Source organism: Paramisgurnus dabryanus, chromosome 3 (assembly GCF_030506205.2).
Source record: "Paramisgurnus dabryanus chromosome 3, PD_genome_1.1, whole genome shotgun sequence".
In the NCBI taxonomy this organism is placed as follows: domain Eukaryota; kingdom Metazoa; phylum Chordata; class Actinopteri; order Cypriniformes; family Cobitidae; genus Paramisgurnus; species Paramisgurnus dabryanus.
Genome location: NC_133339.1, coordinates 25609568 through 25635603, shown reverse-complemented (window position 1 = coordinate 25635603; position 26036 = coordinate 25609568). Strand labels below are relative to the sequence as shown.

General features: G+C 35.6%; 3 protein-coding genes and 1 long non-coding RNA gene across 7 annotated transcripts; 3 read left to right on the top strand and 1 right to left on the bottom strand.

Annotated features, from left to right (window-relative positions):
- The first annotated feature begins 1283 nt into the window (after nucleotides 1-1283).
- Nucleotides 1284-3903, top strand: c3h16orf89 (chromosome 3 C16orf89 homolog). Its single transcript, XM_065273746.2, has 8 exons — nucleotides 1284-1740; nucleotides 2173-2325; nucleotides 2402-2552; nucleotides 2811-2928; nucleotides 3059-3221; nucleotides 3299-3403; nucleotides 3593-3670; nucleotides 3766-3903. The coding sequence occupies exons 1-8, from the start codon at nucleotides 1572-1574 to the stop codon at nucleotides 3867-3869; spliced, it is 1041 nt and encodes a 346-aa protein (XP_065129818.2). The 5' UTR covers nucleotides 1284-1571; the 3' UTR covers nucleotides 3870-3903.
- Nucleotides 3812-14993, bottom strand: ift70 (intraflagellar transport 70). 3 transcript variants are annotated; one of them, XM_073813937.1, is made up of 20 exons: nucleotides 14824-14993; nucleotides 14596-14661; nucleotides 14048-14257; nucleotides 13494-13550; nucleotides 12281-12416; nucleotides 11871-11975; nucleotides 11665-11793; nucleotides 11294-11343; nucleotides 9839-9991; nucleotides 9440-9505; nucleotides 8229-8282; nucleotides 8082-8147; nucleotides 7766-7842; nucleotides 7368-7578; nucleotides 6953-7000; nucleotides 6739-6810; nucleotides 6518-6621; nucleotides 5908-5986; nucleotides 5381-5510; nucleotides 3812-5190 (listed from the first exon to the last, which is right to left on the bottom strand). In XM_073813937.1, exons 1-20 carry the CDS (start codon nucleotides 14875-14877, stop codon nucleotides 5054-5056), a joined length of 2004 nt encoding a protein of 667 aa, XP_073670038.1. In that variant the 5' UTR covers nucleotides 14878-14993; the 3' UTR covers nucleotides 3812-5053. The 3 variants fall into 3 exon arrangements, with proteins under 3 accessions (XP_073670038.1, XP_073670039.1, XP_073670040.1); XM_073813938.1 differs by having other exon boundaries at nucleotides 7766-7836; XM_073813939.1 differs by lacking the exon at nucleotides 6953-7000.
- A 673-nt stretch (nucleotides 14994-15666) lies between these two features.
- On the top strand, nucleotides 15667-17741 carry LOC141281986 (uncharacterized). 2 transcript variants are annotated; one of them, XM_073814149.1, is made up of 4 exons: nucleotides 15667-15820; nucleotides 16164-16284; nucleotides 16420-16549; nucleotides 16885-17741. In XM_073814149.1, exons 2-4 carry the CDS (start codon nucleotides 16182-16184, stop codon nucleotides 17084-17086), a joined length of 435 nt encoding a protein of 144 aa, XP_073670250.1. In that variant the 5' UTR covers nucleotides 15667-15820; nucleotides 16164-16181; the 3' UTR covers nucleotides 17087-17741. The 2 variants fall into 2 exon arrangements, with proteins under 2 accessions (XP_073670250.1, XP_073670251.1); XM_073814150.1 differs by having other exon boundaries at nucleotides 15684-15822; nucleotides 16160-16284.
- Nucleotides 17742-21813: 4072 nt separating this feature from the next.
- Nucleotides 21814-25980, top strand: LOC135770386 (uncharacterized). Its single transcript, XR_010542618.2, has 3 exons — nucleotides 21814-21958; nucleotides 24593-24707; nucleotides 25374-25980. It is a non-coding gene; the product is annotated as an uncharacterized lncRNA (long non-coding RNA).
- Nucleotides 25981-26036: the final 56 nt, after the last annotated feature.

Genomic DNA, 26036 nt, shown 5'->3' with positions numbered 1-26036 from the left:
AGTGTTTCTGTACATGAACCCTGTTCAGAACACTTTATTGTATTTCTCTCCACAATACTGACAATGCATGTCAAAAACACAGTTTTGTGTATGTTTCTGTGGAGAATCACGTTTATTCAATGACTGACTTAAAATCAGTCATCAATTCTATATAAGTGGTTATAATACCATTTATAACATCAAAAGTAATATAAAGTGATAAAAACAAAAGTTATATGCAAGGGGTTTCCTCACAAATTTCTAGTAAAGTCAACTAATCTGGGTTAAGAGTGCAGGAATATTGGAAGAAGTCTATTCAACTTAAAATTGTTGTTAGAACAGTTTATATGTTTAAGTAATCATTATTTAAAGTTTTTAAGTAATCATTACTTAAAGTTTTTAGGGCAACAAGTTTGCTTCATTTTTTTAAGTATATTCAACTTATCCGGGCTTACAGTGTAAACCAAAGAGGAGTCAAAAAAAAGATCAAGGGTCAACTGAAAGCAGCTAAAATCCACAGATCTATTAGTTTTGTAATGTACTAGTTTTTGTTTCATGTGTAAAATCCCTGTAATTTCACTGATTTTGGACATTAAGTGGAAACATTTTTTTCCAGCATTTATTGTTACCATAGTTACAACCATAGACTTCATATACCCTACCCACCACCTCAGTTTTAAACTAATGGCTCTTTGGAATGTTATTAAGTGGGACCTGGGCTGTTACAGTATGTTTAATTGCAGTTTTTTTTACATGTGCAGTTTGTTGTTCATATTAAGCTGCAACTCATTTCACATATACTTTTTCAAATGAAATAAAATTCATATAATAATTTCTGAACATAGCATTGCATTTGTGTTTAAATAATTCGTTTTTGACTTGAAACAGTTGCATATTAAACTTAAATTTAGCTTATCCTTCCTATTTTGTTGTTTTTGGGGGGCATGTTAGAGTGGGATTCTGTTAGGTGGTCCTCAGAAAAGAAATAGGAAGATAAAGTGGTCCTTGGGCTGAAAAAGTTTGAGAAACACTATTTGAACTCAATCAATATTTTGAAACTCTGGAGGGTGTGGGGAATGCAAGGCAAGAAGGACCATGAATTACTGTAGTGCCTTGGGCTCTATCCATGATGGTTGTGGAGACACAAACCACTGATGAATATTACTAACAGCCTACAATAAACAAATAAAATATATCATGATTATTTTGATTTTGGTAAAGATAAACTTTAATTTCCAAATTATTTAAATGTTACAGCAAATATTATGTTCATAATCAGAGAATATTTTTTTTACAATCATTTGCCAAATTGTGGATATCACCGTTCGTAGTTAATTACATAATTAAAAGAAAGCCAATAAAAAAGAAAGAAAAATAATTGAATAATAAGCAAATTATGGACAAGCAAAAGCACAGCTTTCAAACTATGTGATACCCCAGGGATAAGAGCCCTAAATCTCAGCGGACCTGACCCACGTGATGACTTTGCTATGTCAAACAGCTTCGTTTTGGAAAATAAGGGGAAAAGCAGTGGGGTAGGCGCATAGACTTTCCCATTCAAGATTCCCCCGTATATTTCATAAGCTCTTAAAATGTTGTATCCTTTCTTTCTGCTTCTTATTCTCACGTCTACTGTTGATTTGTCAAGACAAGATGTGATTGATAATTTACTCACGAGTCTATCAAAGGGAATTACATACTTTGAGAAACAGGGAAGAAATATCAACCTGGACGGTGTTGTCGGATACATAATACTTGAAGGTAGGTGTTACAGATTAAATACATTTTTACGTTTTGTTAACAGCCTGTTTGAGTGACAGCGTATGATTTTATTCTGTTGGCGAAATGGCTTGGTATTCTTCATGAGGTAAAGTGCATCTGTCAAACCTCTGGGGTATAAATAATGTCGCATTCTTCTCTTCAAAAGAGACCTTTTTTCCAACACACACCGTGTCGCAGTAAAATCCATGAGATGCGTTTTTATGTGATTATGGCGTGTTGTAAAATCAATCGAATATCTATTTTTAATAGTCGTCATTTGATGTGTTCCACTTCATGCGCGTTGCGCAGACCGATTGCCGTATGACATCAAAGTACCGCGAGAGCGATTCCACTCTCGCGGTGCTTTGATGTCAAACGCCGATCGGCCTGCGCAGCACCACATGATTGGATCTTTTGTATGTTCGTATACAGCGCAGCTGCTGGAGGCGACGCGCACCTGGCCTCACTCGGATTTCTTGAGTCTTTCTCAGCGCTCAGCTGCAGTTTCTCTGCTAAAGAGACTAAACAGAAGCCTTTCAGCTGCTGTCAGTGCTCTTCAGGATACAGATCACAAATATTTCAAAGGTAGAACTTGTAAGAATATCCAATCTGTTCACAAAGCTCTACATTAAGATGTATAAAATGCAGTTTTTTCCTATAGAGTTTGAGCCGATCTTGGACAGCTCCTTTTGGTCCCTGCCTGCAAAATGGAGTTTAACAGACCCCTCACTGGTTTATAGTTCAGTGAGGTCTATGGAGTGCTATGATGAGCACCTGAGTGACAAATGCATGACTCTATTACTAGGAACATGGTAAGAGTTTAGAATTAAACACAAATGACAAATTTAGTCACAAGACATGCAAGTACTGAGAGAAACAACGTTATCATCCTGCCGCCATATTTGAATTATTGATCTGTTTTCATGGAAGATCAAAATATTAAATTTTTTTCTCAGTTTATAAATATCATATTCATCTAGGATGGTATGAGAGTAAATTATGAATTTATAATTCCTTAAAATGTTTGCTAACAAAATATCCAAGACTATACTGCAACTATGTTTTTTTAGGAAAGACAATGGAACGCCATGTATTGTGACTAAGACCTGCAGAGATGCAATGACACAATTCGGTTGTCCACACTATTCTCTTTCCCATCAACTCCTCTACTTCATGATAGGAACAATGGTAAAGTATCATATTAATCTCTACAGTCGTGCTAGTTTATTAAAGTTTTACCCTATGTTAAGAAAATCCTGCAGTGCATTAGTGAACAGCCATCGGTTTGCTTTTTTGTTTCACCCTTGTGTCCTCTCAGAAAGGATGCTCCAGAATGCTGAAGGGGGACATGAGATTGTCCCGTGTCAATATAACTGTGGAACATTACAAGAGAATCTTCTGCTCCAACATGATACAAAGCAACCAGGATATGTTCAAAAATGGGCTAACTGGCCAAATGCAAGACATCTTTTTAGAAAACAGTTAGTATATGCTAAAAGTTATGAAAAAATTGAACAAGATTTGTCTGTTACACTTATTGTATTTTTCTTTTTAACAGTTCTTTTATGTGGTTTGGAGGGATTCTCAGATTTCTATAAATTAGACTGGTTACAGTCTATAATAACATGGCAAGATAATGAAGTGGGTTGTTTTGGCAAAGAAGGTGAGTTAAATATAGATTCACATAAACTGCGGAAAAATATAGCAAATGGAATTTGTATAATTTCCCATGTAAAAATATTCTTATTCTATGGAACATAAACATCAAGCAGCTGTGTAGACATTAAACAGAACATTTTTAGATACGCCCTTTATGACTATGTTACATGTTAAATGTATTTATTTTTTCAAGATGACCTCGCCCAGATCTTCGAGGAATTTTTGGATGCACCCCATAAACGGGTGAAAAGAAGAGAAAAAACACTAAATGGTGCTTGTTTGGGATTGAACTCATTTTAAGTGAATACTTAAATGTTGTGTTTTTATATTAGTCTATCTAAAACTAACTCTCGTTTCTTTTCATAGATGGTTGCTCAAGTCATATGACAGGAGTTGCAGTGAGTGCATTAGGAGGTTTTCTCAACTATTACCTTTCAGAGCAGGACATAACGAAGAGGCCATTAATCTAGAAAAACAATTCCTAAAGCAATAGTTCACCCAAAAATAAAAATATTGTCATTTGAAGGTGGGGTGCATGATCTCTGAAAGCCATATTTAAAATCACCTAAACAAACACACCCCTACCTCAATCTGGACCTTCTTTTTATAGACCCGCCTCACACATACGCAACCCAGGAAACAATGTCGATTAGTAGACACGCCCCTTACTGCTGATTGGCTACAAGTGTGTTTTGGTACTCGGCCCGACTCCCTTTCCCAAAGCTTTTTTTTAAATCGTGCACCCTGCCTTTAATCCCCTTTATGTTGTTCTTAACCTGCTTGAGTTTCTTTATTTTATTCACTACATAGGAAGATATCAGTTATCAAAATATCTTCTTTTTTGGTCAACAGAATAAAGAACTCATCAAACATGAGGGAAGTAAATAATGACATTATTTTCAGTTTTGGGTGAACTAACGCCTTATTAAAGGGATATGTCACATCTTCTTTTCCATGATTTTTTTGAATTTCGATATCTATTTACTGCAAAAAAGGGCTAAGTGGCATTTGTGTTCTGTATTTAACAAAACTCTGCTGGACTGAAACAGCATTGAAGATAATAAACAGAGATGGGCAAATGGTCAGAAAAATAAGTTTTGAGGACAAATTACTGTAAAATTGCTTTAAGTAGAGTTAAGTAGAGTAGAGTTTATACAGTAAAGAAAAAACTATTCTGTTGATCAACATGCCTTTTAATTCTGAAAAATAATATCCAAACTGTACAATTATAATGCTTTAGAGATAAAAAAAATTGTAGTAGAGGCATATTTTATTATTTTACTGCAAACACAGCGTAGTATAAGTTATTAAAATGTCGTTCTTTGGTGAATTGTATTTCTCAGTTTTAACTAAGCTTTTAGGTTGTCAGGGAAGGAACCCCTGTTGGTTTATTGTTTAAAAATGCATATTTGACTACAGTCCAGAAACAACATCATCTTTTACAAGCTGCATAGAAAGAACAGGCTACAACTCTTAGTCACATGACCATACTCCTATATAATCTTTATATAGACTTCTGTTAATACTTTACAGACATTGTATTTTAACAAATCAAATAAAAATCAAATGACAAAAATGTGCTCCGTGTTGAGTATTAGCTCAAAATCCTCTTCTAATACAGATTCATGAAATTTTGCAAACACATCTACTAGGATTACTCATTCCACCCTGTGACTTCATAGAAAAGAGCTTTGATAAGGCGTGATTCATACGTGACAGTATTCTTGCCGATGTGTATGCGATCCTCCTCCAGAGGCTGCTCTATGATGGCAGGCACATCCTTCCCATACACTTGAGGAGACGGTGAAAAGAGTAATTAGTCCCTCCTGATTGAAATTTAATTAGTGTCTCTCCATTTAAAAACAACATTTTATCCCCAGCTGAATTAAACATTCTAAACAACTATGAAACCACTGGATTGATTTTCAATCAAACTGTTATATTGAAACCGAATAAAGCACCTGTTATGACTCGCACTTACGTTCACAATGCTCCAGGAACTGAATGCACTCCTGCACCACCGAATCCCTCAGCATGATCATGTGTTTGGCCATGTTTTCCAGCAGTGAAAGGAAACATCTTTTAGCGTAGAACCAAGTGTCTGTTCCAAGCTGAAAACGCATCATGTCAACATCAGTCCAAGCAAAAATGACTGTAATATTGCAGTAAATATCATTCAAGATTAAAGTTTCATTTAGAAGGCATGACAATATTTGTAGACAGTGACACCAATTTAATCTTACTTGAAATCTTTATTTTAAAAGCATCTCAAAAGAGGACCAAAGCCGAAAGGCAAAAGAAAATGCAAAAGCAAACCACTACATCTGTGGATGAGTGTCATGAGAGTAAGAATGCCGATGTCTTCGACTGACCCTGTTTTTGCAGCTGGCTACAGCAGCGAATGAAGACAATAACTATTTGTGACCTCAGCAAAATAACAGCATGGTAACTGGTATAAAAAGTAAGAAAGAAATATTAGGAACCGCAAGTTTATTCAATTTTGATTACCTTTTTGTTGTACGGCTCCAAACTTTTTATGACACGTGAAATGCCAAAGTCATAGTTTCCTTTAGCACAATATAAAGTCCTGTGAAAATGTGTATTATGCAAGTCAAAAAAATAGAAATATTACGAAAAAAGATTTCTCTACAAGAAGATAAAAATGTCATATTATGTTATCTTGTGTTATGACATATCAGACAGCCCCAAATGTGTCTATACAATAGATACAATTTAAAAATAAATGCTTATTTGTATTAGTAATATGCGTTTCCTTATGGGACAAAAGAACAACTATAAATTAAAGGGATAGTTCACCCATAAATGAACATTCTGTCATTATTTTCTCACCCTCAAGTTGTTATAAACCTGTATACATTTCTTTGTTTTGCAGAACACAAAGGAAGATATTTGTTATTAGGCAGGAAACAGGAGCACAACTGAATTTCATAGTGGGAAAGAAAAATACTAGGGAAGTTAATGGTGCTCAAAAACAAGCATTGCTTAAAGAACAAATAAACTAATACAGGTTTGTGGGTAGTAAATGATGACACCGACAGAATAAGCATTTTTGGGTGAACTATCCCTTTAACAATGTATCATGTGTTGTTGTACATACCCTATAACAAGATTGACAATACACAGATGAAATATTTTTTTGTCTGGGTCATCGTAAGATATCTGCTCCTCTTCTTTCTCTATCTTCCTCATCAGTTCTTCTGCCTTTACACACAGAGACAGATAGTTAATATACATTCAACACATCAGACAAAGTCTACTCCATTGCAATTGATTTTAGTTATATTAATATGAATTTTATTTTATAATGTACACTTTTACCTCTTCATTTTGGCTGGTCATGATGTACGACACGCACAGGTTTGCAAGAACGATTGCACTGACGTTAAGAATCTGTGTGACAAAACAGTTCATTCTTTGCAATCATTCTACTTAAAGCAGGCATTTCACATTCAACATAATACAAAATCAAACACCATGCAGAAAACCCCATGCACACACGCAGCAAGACTCCAAGGGTCACAGGTCATTTTACCGAGGGCTTTGTTTTGCAGGGACACTCTTGAATGTTACACTGTTCCAGCTAGCAAGCAGGAGAGCAAAGAACATTTTATATGTGAAACGTTTATAATTCTGGTATAAATGTAAATGCTTTACATGTGAAACTTCTCCGCTTGCTGCCAACAATACATACAAAGAGCAACTTTCAGCTCTTGCCCTTTAATGTCTTACAATATACAATCTACCATCCATCTTTTAGATCCCCATTAGTCTAATCAGATGTTTACCTAAATTATCCTATATTCATATCACTTTCTCATCATTTTTATTTTAAGTTTTTTTTCCAAAAACATGATATTACTCAGGCTACTGTTATTAAATGAGCCTTGCTGTTGAACATTTAAAATGAACAGAAAACTGCACTGAAATAACTGAAATATCAAACTTACATTTTCATAATGTTTCTTAACAATGGGTTCATAGAACCCAATGGCTTCTTTATATTTGTTATCCTGCATGAAGAGCACATGAGCAACGTTGAGCTTCCAAGTGTCATGCTCATTGCAAAACTCCAGTGACTTGTGGAAGATCTTCTCAACCATGCCATAGTTCTCTCGGTTCCAGTAGATTTTGGCCTGAGCCATTAAAACAGGGATGTACCTTTATAAAAAAAATACAAAGTGTATTAGAATCACACAATGATTGACCTGTCATTAAACCTCCTACTCCTACTTCCTACCATTAAACGAGTAATTTCTATTGCATATCGCAACCACAATGTATGTTCAACACATGTATTTAATTTTTACATAAGAACTTGAATTTTAAACACAACTCATAAGTGTACCTCTCCAGAACCTCATCATAGTCTTGAACATATTTTTTTAACAAGTCATCATCTCGGTTGTGCCTCGCTTCCTGCACCTTAGGGGAAACACAGAGGAGGGTTTTAGAGTCTCTAGCGGATACATTAATCATCCTAATGGGAGTCCTCCTTTTTTGTGACAATTCTTTTTCCATTACATTTGCATTATATTTTACTTTCTGACTTGCACTAATTTAAGATATATGCAAAGCAGTCAATAAGTATTCAGACACATATCTGACACAAGAACACATGCATACTGTATATTCTTTAAAAAGGCAAAATCCTGAAACGTAACCTGTTTTGTAACCTTGCGTAGCTGTTCTGTCAGTTTTCCAGCAATTTCATCAAATTTTCGAAAAGCCTATGATGAATGGAAAAAGTCATTATTCAAAAACAAATGCATTATACATAACAAGGTATTTGTTTGCAAACGATAACTTACTTCCTCTGGTGCTGTCTGGCATGTGATCATGGCATCCAAAAACTCAAACAGGTACTTTAAACAGAAGAACAAAACAAGTCTAACGGCAAGTCCTGACTGATATATGTCAATATGAATCATCAGTAATGATCAGCTGGTCTGCTGTTACTTGCAAATGGCTTACGGTGAGAAGAATCATCTGGAACACTTAAAGGAATATTCCATTTTCTTAAAAGAAAAATCCAGATTATTTACTCACCACCATGTCATCCAAAATGTTGATGTCTTTCTTTGTTCAGTCGAGAAGAAATTATGTTTTTTGAGGAAAACATTGCAGGATTTTTCTCATTTTAATGGACTTTAATAGACACCAACAATTAACACTTAACTCAACACGTAACAGTTTTTTCAAAGGACTCTAAATGATCCCAAACGAGGCATAAGGGTCTTATCTAGCGAAACGATTGTCATTTTTGACAATAAAAATAACAAATAAACACTTTCAAAGCACAACTTCTCGTCTAGATCCGGTCCAGCGCGACCTAACGTAAATGCGTAGTGACGTAGGGAGGTCACGTGTTACATATATAAAATGCACATTTGCGGACCATTGTAAACAATAAACTGACACAAAGACATTAATTAGTATCAGTTGACAAACAACAACGTAGGAACGGTCCTCTTTCTCAACACTTGTAAACACTGGGGCAGAGTTTCGCGTTCGTCCTCTGTGACCTCTTGACGTCATGACGTACTGCATGGGGTCACGCTGACGCATCACGACCGGATCTAGACGAGAAGTTGTGCTTTAAAAGTGTATATTTGTTATTTTTATTGTCAAAATGACAATCGTTTTGCTAGATAAGACCCTTATGCCTCGTTTGGGATCGTTTAGAGTCCTTTAAAACTCCATTGAAAAAAACTGTTAAGTGTTGATTTAAGTGTTAATTGTTGGTGTCCATTAAATGAGAAAAATCCTGCAATGTTTTCCTCAAAAAACATAATTTCTTCTCGACTGAACAAAGAAAGACATCAACATTTTGGATGACATGGTGGTGAGTAAATTATCTGGATTTTTCTTTTAAGAAAATGGAATATTCCTTTAAATTAAAATTTAATACTTATGTCTAAATGATGGCAACTAACTTCGGAAAATACAAATTTGCTGTTAGAAAATAAATTGTTTTGGAAACCTGTGAGGTTTCTAAAAACATGCAATGAACTTGGCTTACCGGTGTGAGAAACTTGTATGTGAGATGGGCATTTTCAGCCAGAACATCAGCAGCTAGGTCGAAGTACTATAGATAATAAAAACAAAAACTTACATAAGAACTACAGCAAGAAAATTGGCATTAAGGAAAACATGAAACATTATCATTTTATTAACCTCTTTTTTTGGCATCATAATACTTAATTTTGTGTAACTGGAACCTTTTGTACACAAACATGGACAATTACACTGCTTCATGTTAAAAGAAAAATATTTGGTTATTATATTTATTGTTTCTTCCTAACCCCAAAATAGCTGGTAGAAATCTGAAACAAGACAAACCAAAGCTCGGGTCTTAGGAGGTTAATAATGTTAATTATGAGACTTTGCATTCAAAACTAAATCATTAAAGTACACTTACCTCATATTTGCAGTAAAGCAACAGTAAATTGCCAAAAGTGACAGGGGGAAAGGGGTTCTGCTGAAGTAGAAAAGCAAGTTTCTCAAAACCCTCTGTTGGCTTTGTGTCCATGTTCATTAGGGCCTGGTTGTGAAGAGTGACTGGATCCAGTTCCTACATTGTTTGTAAAAGAAAACCAAATTTGAAGTTACAATGGGCATCTATTATTTAGCTGCCAGCTTTAAATTGATCAAAATGTTCATCAAAACCAGACATGCAATAGCATTTCTTAGTTTAAAAAGGGGTACATACTGTATGATAAGTAAGATAAATGCTATTTTAATATTAAACTATGACATTCTGTTTCACCAGAGGGCAGCAGATGGCAATGTTCGCTTGTGCATTTCACAAAAAAAAACATTTTGTTGACATTTTACATTTTTATGCATTTGGCAGACGCTTTTATCCAAAGCTACTTACAGTGTACTGTTAAATCAGCATGTGTGTTCCCTGGCTTTGAACCCATGACCTTTTGCACTGCTAACACAATGCTCTACCACTGATCTATACAGGAGACATCAACTCCTTCTCTGGTTGTAGTCTGGACAAACTAAAAACCTCATCGGAAAGGGTGATTAGGCCATATACTAATGATAAAACTGCTTTGAGTACTGTTACTGTACCGGTTTGGTTACATTTTTGGTTTCATAAGAAATATCAGTTTGTATATCACCATAAAATTCTTTCGAATCTGGTACGTTCCTTACCCTAATCCCAGCTACAGATGCAGTGTTTAAAAATACCGTTCCTGCAGGGAGAAACTGTGTATTTAATGAGTGCTTATGTAAGACGGATCACTGTTTGGACTCATTAACGTCTTCTAGGTGCCAGCACAAACTAGCACAGACGCATGTCCCTGCAGTCCATCATCATTCCAGCCGGCAGGTGTGGGCTTATACCAGCTCTCACAACACAATCCCCAGCAGAAAAGAGATTAAACCTCCACCAGAATCACAAAAAATCCCACTTTAATATTTAAGTGAGTGAACCTTATGGATCTAAAAAAATTACTATTAGTGGTAGCGCTATACAACAAAACCGACTTGTCTACGCATTTCCTTGCCTGTCAAAGTAAAAGTTAATAATAACCTGTCAATTACCTGTCAATATTAAAGTTAAGAAAGATCAAAGTTAAGCCACAGTGAGGATGTGAATTGGCATGCTTTTATGACATTGATTCCTAAGAAGATATTCTGCAAGAGTGAGCACGCTCAGATCACACAGCATAACTAATCACGAAAATATTCTCTTGACAGGCATCTCATCTCTTTCGGTGGTCTTTGTGTTTTGCATTGCTATAGAAATGAAAAAAACAGAGCTCAACTTGAGGATTCGATAGCTAAATCACTAGAAAAAATACTGCTGGAATACATATCTCATATCATACAGGTGATTTAAAGTATATTTTCTAAGTACCTCCTCCGATCGGGGGGGCATGTCAGTCAGAGCCTCCTGTGCCGCAGCATCTGCAGAAGGATACAGATATATGAATACAATTTTGCAGAGTTGAGTTACATTTATTGAATTTTAATAGTAATCCACAACACTAGACGGAGAGAACAGATTGGTTTATCACCCCAGGCTGATTTACACAGAAAGCCACTGAGAGAAACAACACAGCAAAACCTCATTGCTAATGCAAATACCATTTTGAGTCCTAGGAGGCCACAGATTCTTTTGATGGATTTGTGATTCATTTTACAATACGAACATGCGGAGTGTACTTGAAAACAAAGCAATAAGAATTCCAACCTGAAACATGAAGTCACACTTTTTTCCATACTTACAATTCTTGAGCTGGTATTCAATAGCTGCTTTCAGATTAAAGGCTTCGATCAAAGCGGTTTCGTGCAGGACGAGAGTGTTTCCGACACTCCTTACATCAATGCCTTCTGTTGTCATGCCAATACTAAGTTCTACAGAAATAGAAAATGCATTTCATTGAAATGCATTGAAATTTATAAGACCAACATAGATTTACGGATAAACATACCTGGATGCTCTCTGATCCCACGTTCAATTATTTCTGCAATATACTTGAGTGCCGAAGCATACTGCTTTAAGCTGTAGTAACACAGTGCTATATTGTATGCCAAATCTGTAAGAGAAGAAATTCAAATCCAGATCAGCTAGATTTAGAAAACATTCCACTATGTGAGAAGCCACATCCATGGATACCACCACATCCATTTCCATAAAAATCTAAATGACTACCCTTAGGAAGTGTGGTCAACCAATCAATGTGATGTTTGTGCAAAAGAATTACCGAGGGACAACGATGTGTGTTTGTCTGTTTTTCTTACAGTTCAGATCCTGCTTGTAAAGCGCAAACACACACAATCTTGCGTGTAAACCGCAAAGACACACACGTAAAAAACCTTTCCTAAAGAAGCACATGCTCACCTGGCTGGTAGCCCAGTACATTCATAGACGACATAAACTTTTTGCAAGCTTCTTCATATTCTCCCTCCTTATAAAGCAAACACCCAAGATCCACATCGTAGTCGGGATCTTCCTGTGGCAACTGCTCAACCAAAGTCTGGACAGACAAAACCACATGTTGAAATATAATAAACTGTCATCTTTGCGACATTCTGTGGTCAAATGGTGATTCATTTTCCACATGAGCCATGGCTTTAGAATTCTTACTGGATATTGTGTATATACACAGTGGCCAGAAGAAGGGAAAGTTCACCCAAAAAATACAATTCTGTCATCATTTACTCACCCTCAAGTTGTTCCAAACCTGTATACATTTAATCGTTTTGCTGAACACAAAGGAAGATATTTATAATGAAGTAGGAAACATGAGCACCACTGACTTCCATAGTAGGAAAGAAAAATACTATGAAAGTCAATGCTGCTCAAAGACGTTTAGTTACAAACATTGCTCAACATATTTTTCTTTGTGTTCAGCAGAACAAATACATTTATACAGGTTTGTAACAAAATGAGGGTGAGTAAATGATAACATAATTTTATTTTTGGGTGTACTATCCCTTTAAGCCATATCTACAAATGTATGAATACAATTATATTAATAAAAAAGGCAATCCAACTTCATTAGGTTTGATAGTATAAAACAACAGATGTTAAAACTATTATGCCAATAACATATAAATATTCTGGTTGAATGTTTATAAGCTTAGTAAAAATGATGTAAAAATAGTACAAATTACTTCAGACACTGTTAATTAGTTCTACTTAAAGGGATAGTTCACCCAAAAATAAAAAATCTGTCATAATTTACTCACTGTCATGTTGTTACAAACCTGCATAAATTTCTTTGTTCTGATGAACACAGAGGAAGATATTTTGAGCAATGTTTGTAACCAAGCCGTTTGTGGAACCCATTCACTTCCATAGTAGGGAAAAAGAATACTATGGAAGTAAATGGGGTCCACAAACGGTTTGATCACAAACATTTATCAAATTATCTTCCTTTGTGTTCATCAGAACAAAGAAATTTATGCGGGTTTGTAACAACATGAAATTGAGTAAATGATGACAGAATTTTCATTTTTGGGTGAACTATCCCTTTAAAGATTATTTTATAATTTGTTGGCAGATCCCAGGTACAGCCAGAGCCTGGAGAAGAAATGAAATGCAATGTTACCTTTGCACCCGCAAAGTCCTCCTCTCCATATTTGATAGCAGCTTGCAGTTTGATCATCTATTTAAAAATATGTAAAATCTAAATTTTGATGGATCCTAAAACAACACACATTTGATTCCCAATAATACTTGTATTTTTTATAAGGCTGCATAACAACTAATCACAACTAATCTTTGCAGAATAAAAGTTTTTGTTTACATCATATATATGTGTGTACTGTGTATAATAATTATATATATATATATATAAATACACACACACATATTGTTTTCTTAAAATTATACATAAATGTATTAAGTATTCATAGTTATATATAATATATAAATTATATATAAATATAAAAATGTATATACACATGCAAATATTTCTTATATACATGCATGTGTGTATTTATATAATACATAACTATTATACAGAATACAAACATTTGTATGATGTAAACAAAAACTTTTATTCTGCAAACGATTAGTTGCGATTAGTTGTTATGCAGTCCCAATTTTGTACATAAATAAAAAATAAATTATCACAGATTTAGGTTATATTAATGCAAGCACCTTTGTATGACTAGTTGTGCTGTCCAATAGGAATGTGGCCTTCATGGCATCTGGAAAGGCACATGCTCCATATAGTGACTGAGCGTAGTAAAGCTTATAGTCCTCCACCTCTGGGTGAAGCTGTGTCAGCTGTTCATAACACTCTGCTGCATTAGTAAAGTCTTGCATGTGATAGTAACAATAGCCAAGGAGTGATAAGGCAGCCCTGGACTGAAAAAATAAAAATAAGACTTACACAAATAGTATAAAAACAAATACTTTATCATTACTATTGTATCATATCATAGGAACTTCATATAATACGAAACTATTATAAATAATTGTTATTCATGACATAATAAATCCTCTTATTATTTACATTTATAACGTCTATAGGAATGCATATTGTTATATTAATAATCATAATAACAATATTATTTTAAAACACAAACGTTTTCTCAAAAACAGAACATAAATTAAAACAATACTGACTGACTGACTGACTGACTAAATGAATGTAAGATAACGTTAATGATAACTGTATAGTATTCTGCTTCTACTGTACTTACTTTAGTTTGTTTCTGATGCTCTTTGCTCAAAATATGAATCGCGTCTCCATATCGCCCCTCTTTGATCTTACAGAAACAGTAATAAACATTAGTCAACAGTCTTAAAATGTTTTTCTTAAGAATTGCTCAATAAACCGTTTGCTAACAGTGAACATTAACGCAAACAGCGTCTCTCTCTGACTGATGAGAAGCAAACTAGCCTGTTAGCACATGCAGCTAATAACTCACCATTTTATATACGGTGGCTGTATATTCACCATCTTTAATCGTCGTTAGCGGCATGACTATATCCAAACGCCAGGTATGATTTTATTTCGTATACAAATGTCTTAAAACTATTTAAAAACGCATAATGCTGTACAGAGACACAGCGCAAACCTCCGGTCGCTTAGCAACCACTCCACAGACGGATGTGACGTTACGACGAACCCCTACTGGGATAAAGCGAGACTTAAAAAACTCCAACTAAACTTGATAGCTTTCCTTGATTGCTTTTATATATTTATTGTTAATTATAATTTTTCCTTGATTGTACATACCCCTTTTATGTTTTTTTATTTTTTTATTTTCTCCTTTTCCTTTTATTTTGACTTCTCTGTATCTTCTTTTATTTGACAATGTTCTCCTGAAGGTGATTGTAAATCTCATGTAACTTGTTTGAATAAAAAAAAAAAAAAAAAAAAGCGAGACTTAAAAAAAGAATACATTTTTACTTTGTTGTTTTATTTTTTCTTTGTTTGTTTTCATGTTTTTTTCGTTAACCACCAATGTAGATTTATTTTACACGTCGTTTTATAAGTTTTAAAATTATTAAAATAGCATTTGAAAATCGCCTCCTTAATAAAAAAAGAGTTAATGTAAGCTCCAATAATCAGCTTTACATTAAATATTTAATGCTGAAAATTGCCAACATGCATTTACATATTTTCAGTGATCAACAGCAGCTCACAACACAAGTGAGCACACACTCAGAAACCCATTGGACCTCAGGGAAAAGTTAATTCTAATTCAAACCATAGTGGCTTGCTCATACAAGCCAAGTGTTTGGAAAAGATGTGTGTTATATAGTGGAGAGTTGGATGAGGGAACGTGGGGGTGTTTTTTAGTCCTGGGGTGGGGCAGGCCCTTTATGGAGAAGGGTGGTGCAGCTCTGTTTGGTGGATACCAAGACACAGAACTCCAGAGGCACTGTAAAGGAGTCACATCTGTCTAAACTTTCTGACCGGTATGTAAGCATGGATATTTAGAGCTAAATACATTGCACATTTCAACAGAGAAAATCAGTGATAGATATTACATTTATTCTTTTTAGAGCTTAATTTGCAGCAAAATGTTCATTATTTTTATTACATAATTATTTTGTTTGTTTGTTTTTGTGTATTGTGATGTAAGGTTTTGTTTTACATGCATGTTGATGTAGCTTTCTTACAGAACTTGGAAAATATGCATGCACTGGTTTGTGCACTGAAACGGCATAGACACACGTACATTATTGGGACAGAAATGTTTTTCAAAAAATGTTTAGTTATAATCTAAACAACATGAGTTTCTGATTTGTACATGTGGAGGAACCGAAAAGACCCGGGATGATCATCAGGGTGAGCCTATTGTTCCTGGCCATAGCTGTGGTCTTAGTCTGTGGTCAGAGGAAACGACCAGTAAAAGAAGAGTGGAACTATCGTGATGGCTGTGAGCTGATTTCTTTAGTTTAATAAATCACATTAAATTCATGCATTCATATGTTTTGTTCGTATAAACCTTGAATAAATTCCACTAGAAAGTATTATTTGTTTAACATGTAGTAAATACTGTTTGGGTCCACAGCTGAGAAAGTCAGCATGCGAGGAGTGGCAAACTTAACCCAAGTGCTTGATGACTGGAGGTTTGACATCCTGAACCAAGTAAAGGGGCTTCTGCAGAATGACCATCAATCTTTGCTGCCTGACTACTCCAGGTACAGTGTGAGGTTCAGTCTCTTACATCAGACTTCCAGATTTAAGCATTCTTTCCATCCACAGACAGGAATGAGCAGGAATCGAAAGTTGTTTTTTGGTATCTACAGCCCCGAGCATGTGGACTGTGTTTTTTCTTCTTCCAGAGAACATTTCATTACGCCAGAAAGCTGGAAAGTTTGCAAAATTTGATGTTTAATAGGGAACTTCCTGGCTCTATATGGTATGAAACTCAGTCATGAGCGCATGAGTTTTATGCCAACAGTAACACCATGACAAGTGATTTGTACCACGTTTCCACTCTTTTTAATGTCTTTTACTTTCTGACCTTTTTCAGGATCCAACCTCTCTCTGAGGCGTTGGATGACCTGTTTAAAGAGTTCAACGCCCTGAAAGCGCATCTTGCCGATCTGACTGAAAAGTTTGGACCTCTGGAAACCTTCATCGATGAGCTCAAGACCGAAAGGGCCAATGCGAATGCAGCACCTACAAACCCAGTGCGCAAAAGAATTATTAAAAAACCAACACCTGTCGCCTAAATACCCTGAGACCCATCAGTAGAGCTGGAACTCTCCAAACGGCAAATGACCAAAATGTATAATGCAGTTTTTTTCTTTAGCTTTTCAGTCTTATGGCATTTTGTTACTGCACGTTGCTGGGAAACAGGTATTAAACAATATGCTGAACATAGTGAATGGCCACCCCAGGCCATGTGCTTTGGGAAGCTAAAAGCAGCTATTTAAAATTTAAGGGCCTAGCTTATAACTCACACACTGCATAAAATAATAGACAAAGCTGTTACCACAGGACATTTTATTTTAGGATACCTTGCATCACTCCAAAACAAAATAAACAACAGCCAGTTATTCAGCATAAGAATATTGCAGTTTACTGACAAGATGATTAATCCTGTAAGTGAAATTAGTCTGTATTTAAATGAGTGTATTCAAATATACAGTACATGACTGTCAGTGTGGTGATATTTCATATTTGCAGGTCTCAGAATGATAAATTGCTCTTGCAGGTATAAACTGATTATGTACAAGCTAAGAACATTTTAGGAACACAGTAAATTGTTTTTTTTATTGTAAATTTATGCTTATAATTTGATGGAGCATGGTAATGAGATGCTTAATTTTGTCTTGGCTCATATTTGCAGTCTCATGTAAGCTATAATAAATTCATTCTGTTGCATTCACGACTATGTTTTGGTGCATTAGCTAACTTTTGACATAATTAGTTTTGTGCATAATAACATGATGTTTGTTCTGTGTTATAATCAAAAAGCTTTTATTATACCCGTGAGTTTGTCTATTCTCATTCTCTCTGAATATTTAAGCTCTTCCAAAATGTATTTAGTTTAAAATTCAGAAATGTTCAATCTGAAATGGATCACCAGAAGCAAAAATTTCAATTATGATTTTTTAGCTACTACTCAACAAATTTTTCTGCAGTTACATAAATGTCCATATGGTTATTACAGTACAAACTTCTTGACGAAAGAATAGTTTACTCAAATATGACATTTCTGTCGCTATTTACTACAAATACTTATCTTAATTTTAACCAAAAACATAGCTATATTTAAATATTTAAAATATTTGTTACAAATGTTTCGTGAAAATGCATACAACACCAGGCCTGGTTTATTTAAAGGCGGGGTAAATAATTTTGAAAACCACTTTGGAAAAGGGACTCGGGCCGAGTACCAAAAACACACTTGTAACCAATCAGCAGTAAGGGGCGTGTCTACTAACCAACATTGTTTCATGGGTTGCGTATGTGTGGGGGGTGTTTATCAAAAGAAGGTCCTGATTCAAATGTCAACATTGGCTTTCAGAGATCATGCACCCCGCCTTTAAGTTAACTAAGCATTACATTCACAAGTCATAAGTATATTACAACAATTTACGATTAACTAAGAATAACAGTCAACTTTATAATTGTTAATATGATAAGTTATAAGGCTACCTATTGAGAAACGGCCTATATAATATAATGTGGTTATATAAACCCCACAGATGCCAGACTGTGTCCAGACTGTAATGCTAACATTTGACCAGCAGGAGGAAATAAAGTGTCTCTCTTTGGCTACATACTGTGGTCATGAAGTCATACAGAGCTCAAATGTTTCAAGTAATTGCAGATTTACAGTACCACATCATTCATGTCCATTACATCATTTGGGTCCTGCAGGAACGACAACAGACTGTTGTGACAGGATCAGCAAAAGATATTAACATAGCTCTGTTTACAACATACACTTGGTAATGGCATCATATAAATCATAAACTTAATAGCAAGTCTCTTAAACCTTCAGATTTATGAAGCATCTCACATCAAATGTGTAACATAGCCATGTGGTAAAATCATTTCTTATGCCTGCAAATATTTTCAGCTATAAATTAATGTTTACAACTGTAATGTATTAAATTGGAAAGTTCTCGAAACTGCAATAAAGTATCTTCCCTGGTTTCTTATGCACATTAAAGCCATTTTTTTTTTGTAGTTAGCAGCAAGGAATGGCTATGTAACAGGTTAGTAACACACTACACAACTAAATGTATGTGGATTTATACTAGATTGCTTGCAGGAATTAGCTCCCATATTTACAAAAGAGCATCATTGAGGTCAGGCACTAATTTATGTTTTCATTTACATTTTTATCCAAAGCTATCCATACATTTGATAAGTATGTGCATTCTCTGGGATCAAACCCATGACCTTTTGCACCACTTACGCAATGCTCTACTAACTAAACAACAGTAGCTTTATGCCCAGCTGCACAACTTCCTGAACTTCAGCCCGCTCCTTGTTTCCTGTCTGCCATTATTGGACAAACTGATTAATCCAGGTGTGCATGAATTCAGTAGTCACAACAACAATAATCAGACACACCTGGATTAATCAGTTTTCCCAATAATGGCAGACAGGAAACAAAGGAGCTGGCTGAAGTTCAGGAAGTAGTGCTGGGCATAACGCCTATTCTGTACAATATGTGCGTAGGTGTGTTATATATGAAATGTCTATATGAAGACGGCTGTATAAACAAATTTTGATTTAAATATTAAATGAAGGCTTAAGTGAACAGATGTGTTAGCAATTGTATGGCAGACTGATGAAATACAGTGCACTTCAAATATTTAATCCTCACAATATTACTAGAAGTACCAATCTGTGGAAACTTGATTTAAAATGGGTTTAACAAGGACTTTCAAACCAAGGTCAGACATTTAGTCCATGTTTAAAAACATTTATTACTTATATAGCTCGAGCACTTGGTATGGATTTAGCCTTGAGTCGTGCAGGACTTATGTCATACAACTGAACGTTCTGGGGAAATGGCCATAAGAGGCATCTTTTATTGATTTTTTTCAGCCATTTACGGTGTAATCAAAACCCTGATTGAGATAAAATTGAGATGAAGATCTTAGAAATGTGGAAACTGCACTCCATTAAGCGGTATGGTTTGATTCAAGGCCATCGTCCAGTCGATGGCACGGCATTGAAACAGCACCATCTACTGCAAGCTAAGGGAACTGCAACATATTGTTAATCTCAGGATTAACAGTAGCTACAGTGCGGTCCATAGAGGGCATTTGCTATTTGTTGTGATCCATGCTGGATATATGACGGCAATGTAGTTTTGTTTATAGTGTTTGTTTATGTTAAAAACTGAATTATTTATATAACCATGCTTTGTTTACTCTTTATGTATAATCTTAAATCTTACATATAAACTATAAAGCATTGGTCTTATTATAACTACACTTTATTATTACTTATTATAACTACGTTATAACTACAGTTTGACCTCCAGCTAGTGTTGATGACATAATACAATATTAACTTAACCCTTAAACATCTAAGAGTCTAAAATTCAGCTTAAAGAAATAATTCACCCAAAAAGAAAATTCACCATCATCATGTTGTTGAAAGCCTGTATGAGTTTTGTTATTTAGTTGAACACAAAATAAGATAATTTAGTAAATGATGGTAACCACACACATAGTGAAAGTCAATAGGTACCGGTTATCATGTATCACATTATCTTCTTTTGTGTTCAACAGAATATAGAAACTCATACTGGTTAAGAACAACACGACGGGTGAATAAACAATGAATGTTCATATTTGGGTGAACTATTCCTTTGTTCACTTCCCTTATCATATGCAAGTGTACCAATTAAAGCAAAATCCAATATAAAAGTAGGCCTATATAACATTGCACATAATGTCGTTAATGTTGCTATTGAAACCTCTTTTTGAAACTGGCAGAAATGTTTTAGTAGATGCTAATCAATTGTTGGATGCTTTCAGACCATAAATGTCTGTCTTATATATTCTTATGCAAGATGGTCTTTATTGGGGTCACTAGAGTGGGCACATCAATAAAACGCAGTGACAGACATGCTTTATTTCAAACTGAGTCACAATCAATGCGCGCATCTCGACTGAAGATTTAGCAAGCTCTTGGAGTCTGAGAAGTTAATCCAAAGATATTGGATGTCTTACAACTGTAAAGGCTGCCAAAAAGATACAGTCTCAAGAATGATGTGCACTCATTTCAGCACCAAAACCACAAACTGCTATAACCTTGCCATAAACGTCAGAATCATTAGATTTTAACAAACATATTTGTATAAAAAAGCCCTCAAATCTCAGCTCTCTTGAATGAGTCTTTGAATGTCATAATTTCATATTTAGTACATCATTCTTGGTATGTGTGGCAAAAAGATTTATGATAACAATCCTGAAGCTACAAAAGCCAGAGACTGAGCTGAATATATGAACTTGAACAGGAAGAAATAGATGAATAGATGACCTTTCCTCATGTAAGACAAAAAACACAGAACCTAATGTAATAAAATAAGAGGGTTTTTAAGAATTTAACATTCAATGTCCTTCAAAAACATTTATTCTGCAGAACTCAACCTTTAAAGATGAAATCTGTTAAACTAAACTGTGTTATTGAAAAAAAAATTATTTTAAAGAACATAACTAATGGATTCAGTAAGCTAATAGAAAATATTTTTGTCCAAATACCATTAGTATTTAATCATACTACTGTACTAAAAACATAAATGCATTTAAAGTCTACCCACATATGGGATTTGACCTACAGTATACAGAAGGTAGGACATCCACTGGTGCTTAATTGAACAGAATGTGGCCGACAGTAACTGTACTGTTTCAGTCACACTGCAGTGAAGCTGTAAAAACCAACCTGGTCTCATGGGAAATACGTACCTCTGCACACTTTTTTGCAGCGCCACAAATATGTACCAATAGGCACGTATTGCTACAGTTTTGAAAAACAAACGTCCACTGGGGTCGCTAAAGAGAAGAACTCCATATGACATTACATTAGGAGTTGCATTTCATTACATCGCGAGATTTAACAACGCATTGGTAAGTTAAGTGTCTTTAATTTGATATAAAGTTTATTACTCTATATAAATCAGATTAAAAGTGTTCAATTCAATCGCTGTTTTATATCTGTCAGTTCTGCTTAGGCTTATTGTATCTCAAAATGATTTTAAATCAGCACATCGTAACTAAAGCGATTAAATGCCATCCTGAGCTTTAACGTGACGCAGATTCGATCAGTTAATATTAGGATAAAGGTAACGCGATACGCGTCGATTTTACCATGCTTTACCACAGTAACAGTTTATTTCGGCTACTGCGTGGTAAAACTCGAATACGCGTCGAATTTACCATGCTTTACCACAGTAACAGTTTATTTCGGCTACTGCGTGGTAAAACCCGAATACGCGTCGAATTTACCATGCTTTACCACAGTAACAGTTTATTTCGGCTACTGCGTGGTAAAACCCGAATACGCGTCGAATTTACCATGCTTTACCACAGTAACAGTTTATTTCGGCTACTGCGTGGTAAAACCCGAATACGCGTCGAATTTACCATGCTTTACCACAGTAACAGTTTATTTCGGCTACTGCGTGGTAAAACCCGATACGCGTCTAGTTTACCATGCTTTACCACGGTAACAGTATACTCTCACCTCAGCCCCCCTCCCAGAATGTTTTAGATGTCTTCATATATAAAACACCTCCCTTACGAAAATTAACCATGGTTTTATTGTGGTAAATGTGTAGTAACCATGTTTTTTTGGTGTATTGATTACTATGAGCAAAACCATGGTTTTACTACAATAACCATGGTTAAACTATGGTTTTTGAAAACCATGGTAACTACAAAATAACCATGGTTTTGACAAACACCTGATTCCACTCATCAGTCTTGTTCCAGAATGTTTAAAACGTTCCTTAATTAACACACTTACAAGCTAATGAACTGAATCAGCCCTTACAAAATTTAACCATGGTTTTACTACAGTTAAAACAAAAAAAAACATGGTTACTGTAGTAACTACAATAACCATGGTTTAATTATGGTTTTTGAAAACCATGGTAACTACAAAATAACCATGGTTTTGACAACCATGGTTTTCAAAAACCATAGTTAAACCATGGTTCTTGTAGTTACTACAGTAACCATGTTTTTTTTTTTAACTGTAGTAAAACCATGGTTAATTTTTGTAAGGGCTGATTCAGTTCATTAGCTTGTTAGTGTGTTAATTAAGGAACATTTTAAACATTCTGGAACAAGACTGATGAGTGGAATCAGGTGTTTGTCAAAACCATGGTTATTTTGTAGTTACCATGGTTTTCAAAAACCATAGTTTAACCATGGTTATTGTAGTAAAACCATGGTTTTGCTCATAGTAATCAATGAGACTGAGACTGATGAGTGGAATCAGGTGTTTCATATAAGGAGACATTTAAAACATTTTGGGAGGTGGACCTTGAGGACTGAAGTTGGGAACCGCTGACCTAAAGGATTATTAGGAACACCTGTTCAATTTCTCATTTATGCAGTTATCTAATCAACCAATCACATGGCAGTTGCTTCAATGCATTTAGGAGTGTGGTCCTGGTCAAGACAATCTCCTGAACTCCAAACTGAATGTCAGAATGGGAAAGAAAGGTGTGGTGTTTAATCAGACCCAGCGCGCACAAAAACCACGCGCGAGTGAGTGATATGAGCACGCGAACACTATTCGAGCGCGAAAAAGCAGAACACAATTGTGTAAAGCATCCTTGCGAGAGCGCACCTCCGCTCAGCGCGCACAAATGCAGTCACGCGAGCAAGGGCTTGGATGAGCTTTTGCTCGATTCTGACTCTCTCTATGCTCTCACAGCTGCACCACACACGCTCGCTCGATCAATATGACTTTTGGGTCTTTGGGGGCGGGATATTGACTGATGTCTTCGTGCCTATGATTGGTTGGTTGATTTAATCAGTGATTTGCATAATCTTCTGTTCTCAATTCGTATCCAGTCAATCTAGGTAGAGAAGACACGTTTTAATAGGACCCTTATGTCGGAGCCAACCCTATCTCACAGCGAATTCGTAATAATTCAAACGATTTAACCAAGTGGCTAAATCGTATGAAATCATACGAGCTGGCTCGTACGAAATCGTACGATTAGTTCATCGCATTTAACACAGCCCTGTGTCGCAGGGATTTCGTGCTAATTAATACGAATATATTAAATCGTACTATACCATACGATTTTGTTCATCGCATTCAAGAAGCGTGACCCGTAGCCAGAAAAAAACCTCTGGGTGTGCATCTGAAAATCTGCGTGTGTCACAGGCAGGCAAGATAACCAGAAACGCTGGGGAATTCAGGTGCTGTAATCGACTCATCTCGTTATAGATCAAGATAATTTATGAAGATCTTTAAACGAAGGATTGGAATATCAGATAGTTGACATGGTAAGCAAGTTAGTTAATATTTTTAATAAAAAAAAAAGGAAAAAACGAAATAAAACGAATAGCATACATTATTGTTGTTGCGGTGTGTCACTTGACAATCATGACCCGTCGCCATGGACACAAGGGGTCAGATAAAATATTTGTAACTTGCGTGTGAAAGGTTTCTTTTAAATATATATATATTCTAAGTAAACAACAAAATTGAAACTATAAATAAATATTCTGCATCCATTTTAGGTGTGCCACTCTGGGTGGCTCCGGCACACTCGTGGCTACGCCGCGCCGTGACCCAAATCTCATTCGCACATCATCGCGATATTTATCATCAATTTACAAATGTCATCACATCTCGGTGAGTATACCATAAAGTGTATGTTTGTTTGATTTTAAATTCATTATATGTGTTAATCCAGATCGGCTTCTAAATGTTGTCTGAATTGTATTGGTCATCTATATTACATTCTTTCTTTTTGTTCAAAATAAGTTCAACACAACACATAATCAAGCAGTGGGTGAAAAGCTAGTCACGTTATGTTAGTCACCATTAACATAACGTTACAGATCCTCGATCATTTTATTATATTCATATTTTTTGGAATTAACTGCCAGTGTACTTCTACTGTGGTATTTTGTGTTTATAGTACACAAATCGTACCATGTTTTTACCGCAGTTAGTCTACTTCTACTGTGGTGTTTTGTAGTACAGTAACAGTAAACCTTATGCTTTTACCACAGTAGTTCAGCCTTTTTATACATGGTAAAAAACAGTACCAACAACACCGTGCTTTTAATACATTTGATGTACAATTCAGAAATCTTTAGACATTTAGATCTTTCTTTTTGGTCAGTTTTATTCTTTTGCCGTTTTATTTATTTATTTATCTTATTATATAGTCTTATGATAGTGGGCGGATCTTGGGTAAATAGTTGTTAATAGTTATATACATACAATGTTTAGTAAATAAAGAATTAAAAAAATATCCAAAATTTGTAATTCACAATTTTTTTTGTCTTGCAGTTTCTTCACATACATCTCATACTCCTCCATCTACACGCTCCACAACATTTTAACCAACGGCTCTTTTAAGAGCCATCACTTGCAAAAGCTTTCCTACTCACTCACTCACTCACTCACTCACTCACTCACTCTCTCTCCTACTCACTCACTCACTCACTCACTCACTCTCTCTCCTACTCACTCACTCACTCACTCACTCACTCACTCACTCACTCACTCACTCTCTCTCCTACTCACTCACTCACTCACTCACCCTCCAACTCACTCACTCACTCTCCTACTCACTCACTCACTCACTCTCTCTCCTACTCACTCACTCACTCACTCACTCACTCTCTCTCCTACTCACTCACTCACTCACTCACTCACCCTCCAACTCACTCACTCTCTCTCCTACTCACTCACTCACTCACTCACTCACTCACTCTCTCTCCTACTCACTCACTCACTCACTCACTCACTCACTCACTCACTCACTCACTCACTCTCTCTCCTACTCACTCACTCACTCACTCACTCACTCACTCACTCACCCTCCAACTCACTCACTCACTCTCCTATAGGGATGTGCAAAAAAAGCGATTCTCATGCGTGTTTCATCAGTAAAGCCGGTTCCGTGATTAGAAGTAAATCGCCATCAGCTGCTTTCAGATGGAGCGGCAT

Coding starts and splice junctions, on each gene's coding strand:
- c3h16orf89 (XM_065273746.2), top strand. CDS start 1,572: ATGTTGTATCCTTTCTTTCTGCTTCTTATTCTCACGTCTACTGTTGAT. Junction 2,553..2,810: donor ACTCTATTACTAGGAACATG/GTAAGAGTTTAG, acceptor ATGTTTTTTTAG/GAAAGACAATGGAACGCCAT. Junction 3,404..3,592: donor GGGTTGTTTTGGCAAAGAAG/GTGAGTTAAATA, acceptor TATTTTTTCAAG/ATGACCTCGCCCAGATCTTC.
- ift70 (XM_073813937.1), bottom strand. CDS start 14,877: ATGCCGCTAACGACGATTAAAGATGGTGAATATACAGCCACCGTATAT. Junction 11,344..11,664: donor TGAATACCAGCTCAAGAATT/GTAAGTATGGAA, acceptor ATCCTTCTGCAG/ATGCTGCGGCACAGGAGGCT. Junction 5,987..6,517: donor ATTGTCAATCTTGTTATAGG/GTATGTACAACA, acceptor ACATTTTCACAG/GACTTTATATTGTGCTAAAG.
- LOC141281986 (XM_073814149.1), top strand. CDS start 16,182: ATGATCATCAGGGTGAGCCTATTGTTCCTGGCCATAGCTGTGGTCTTA. Junction 16,285..16,419: donor GTGGAACTATCGTGATGGCT/GTGAGCTGATTT, acceptor TTGGGTCCACAG/CTGAGAAAGTCAGCATGCGA. Junction 16,550..16,884: donor TTGCTGCCTGACTACTCCAG/GTACAGTGTGAG, acceptor GACCTTTTTCAG/GATCCAACCTCTCTCTGAGG.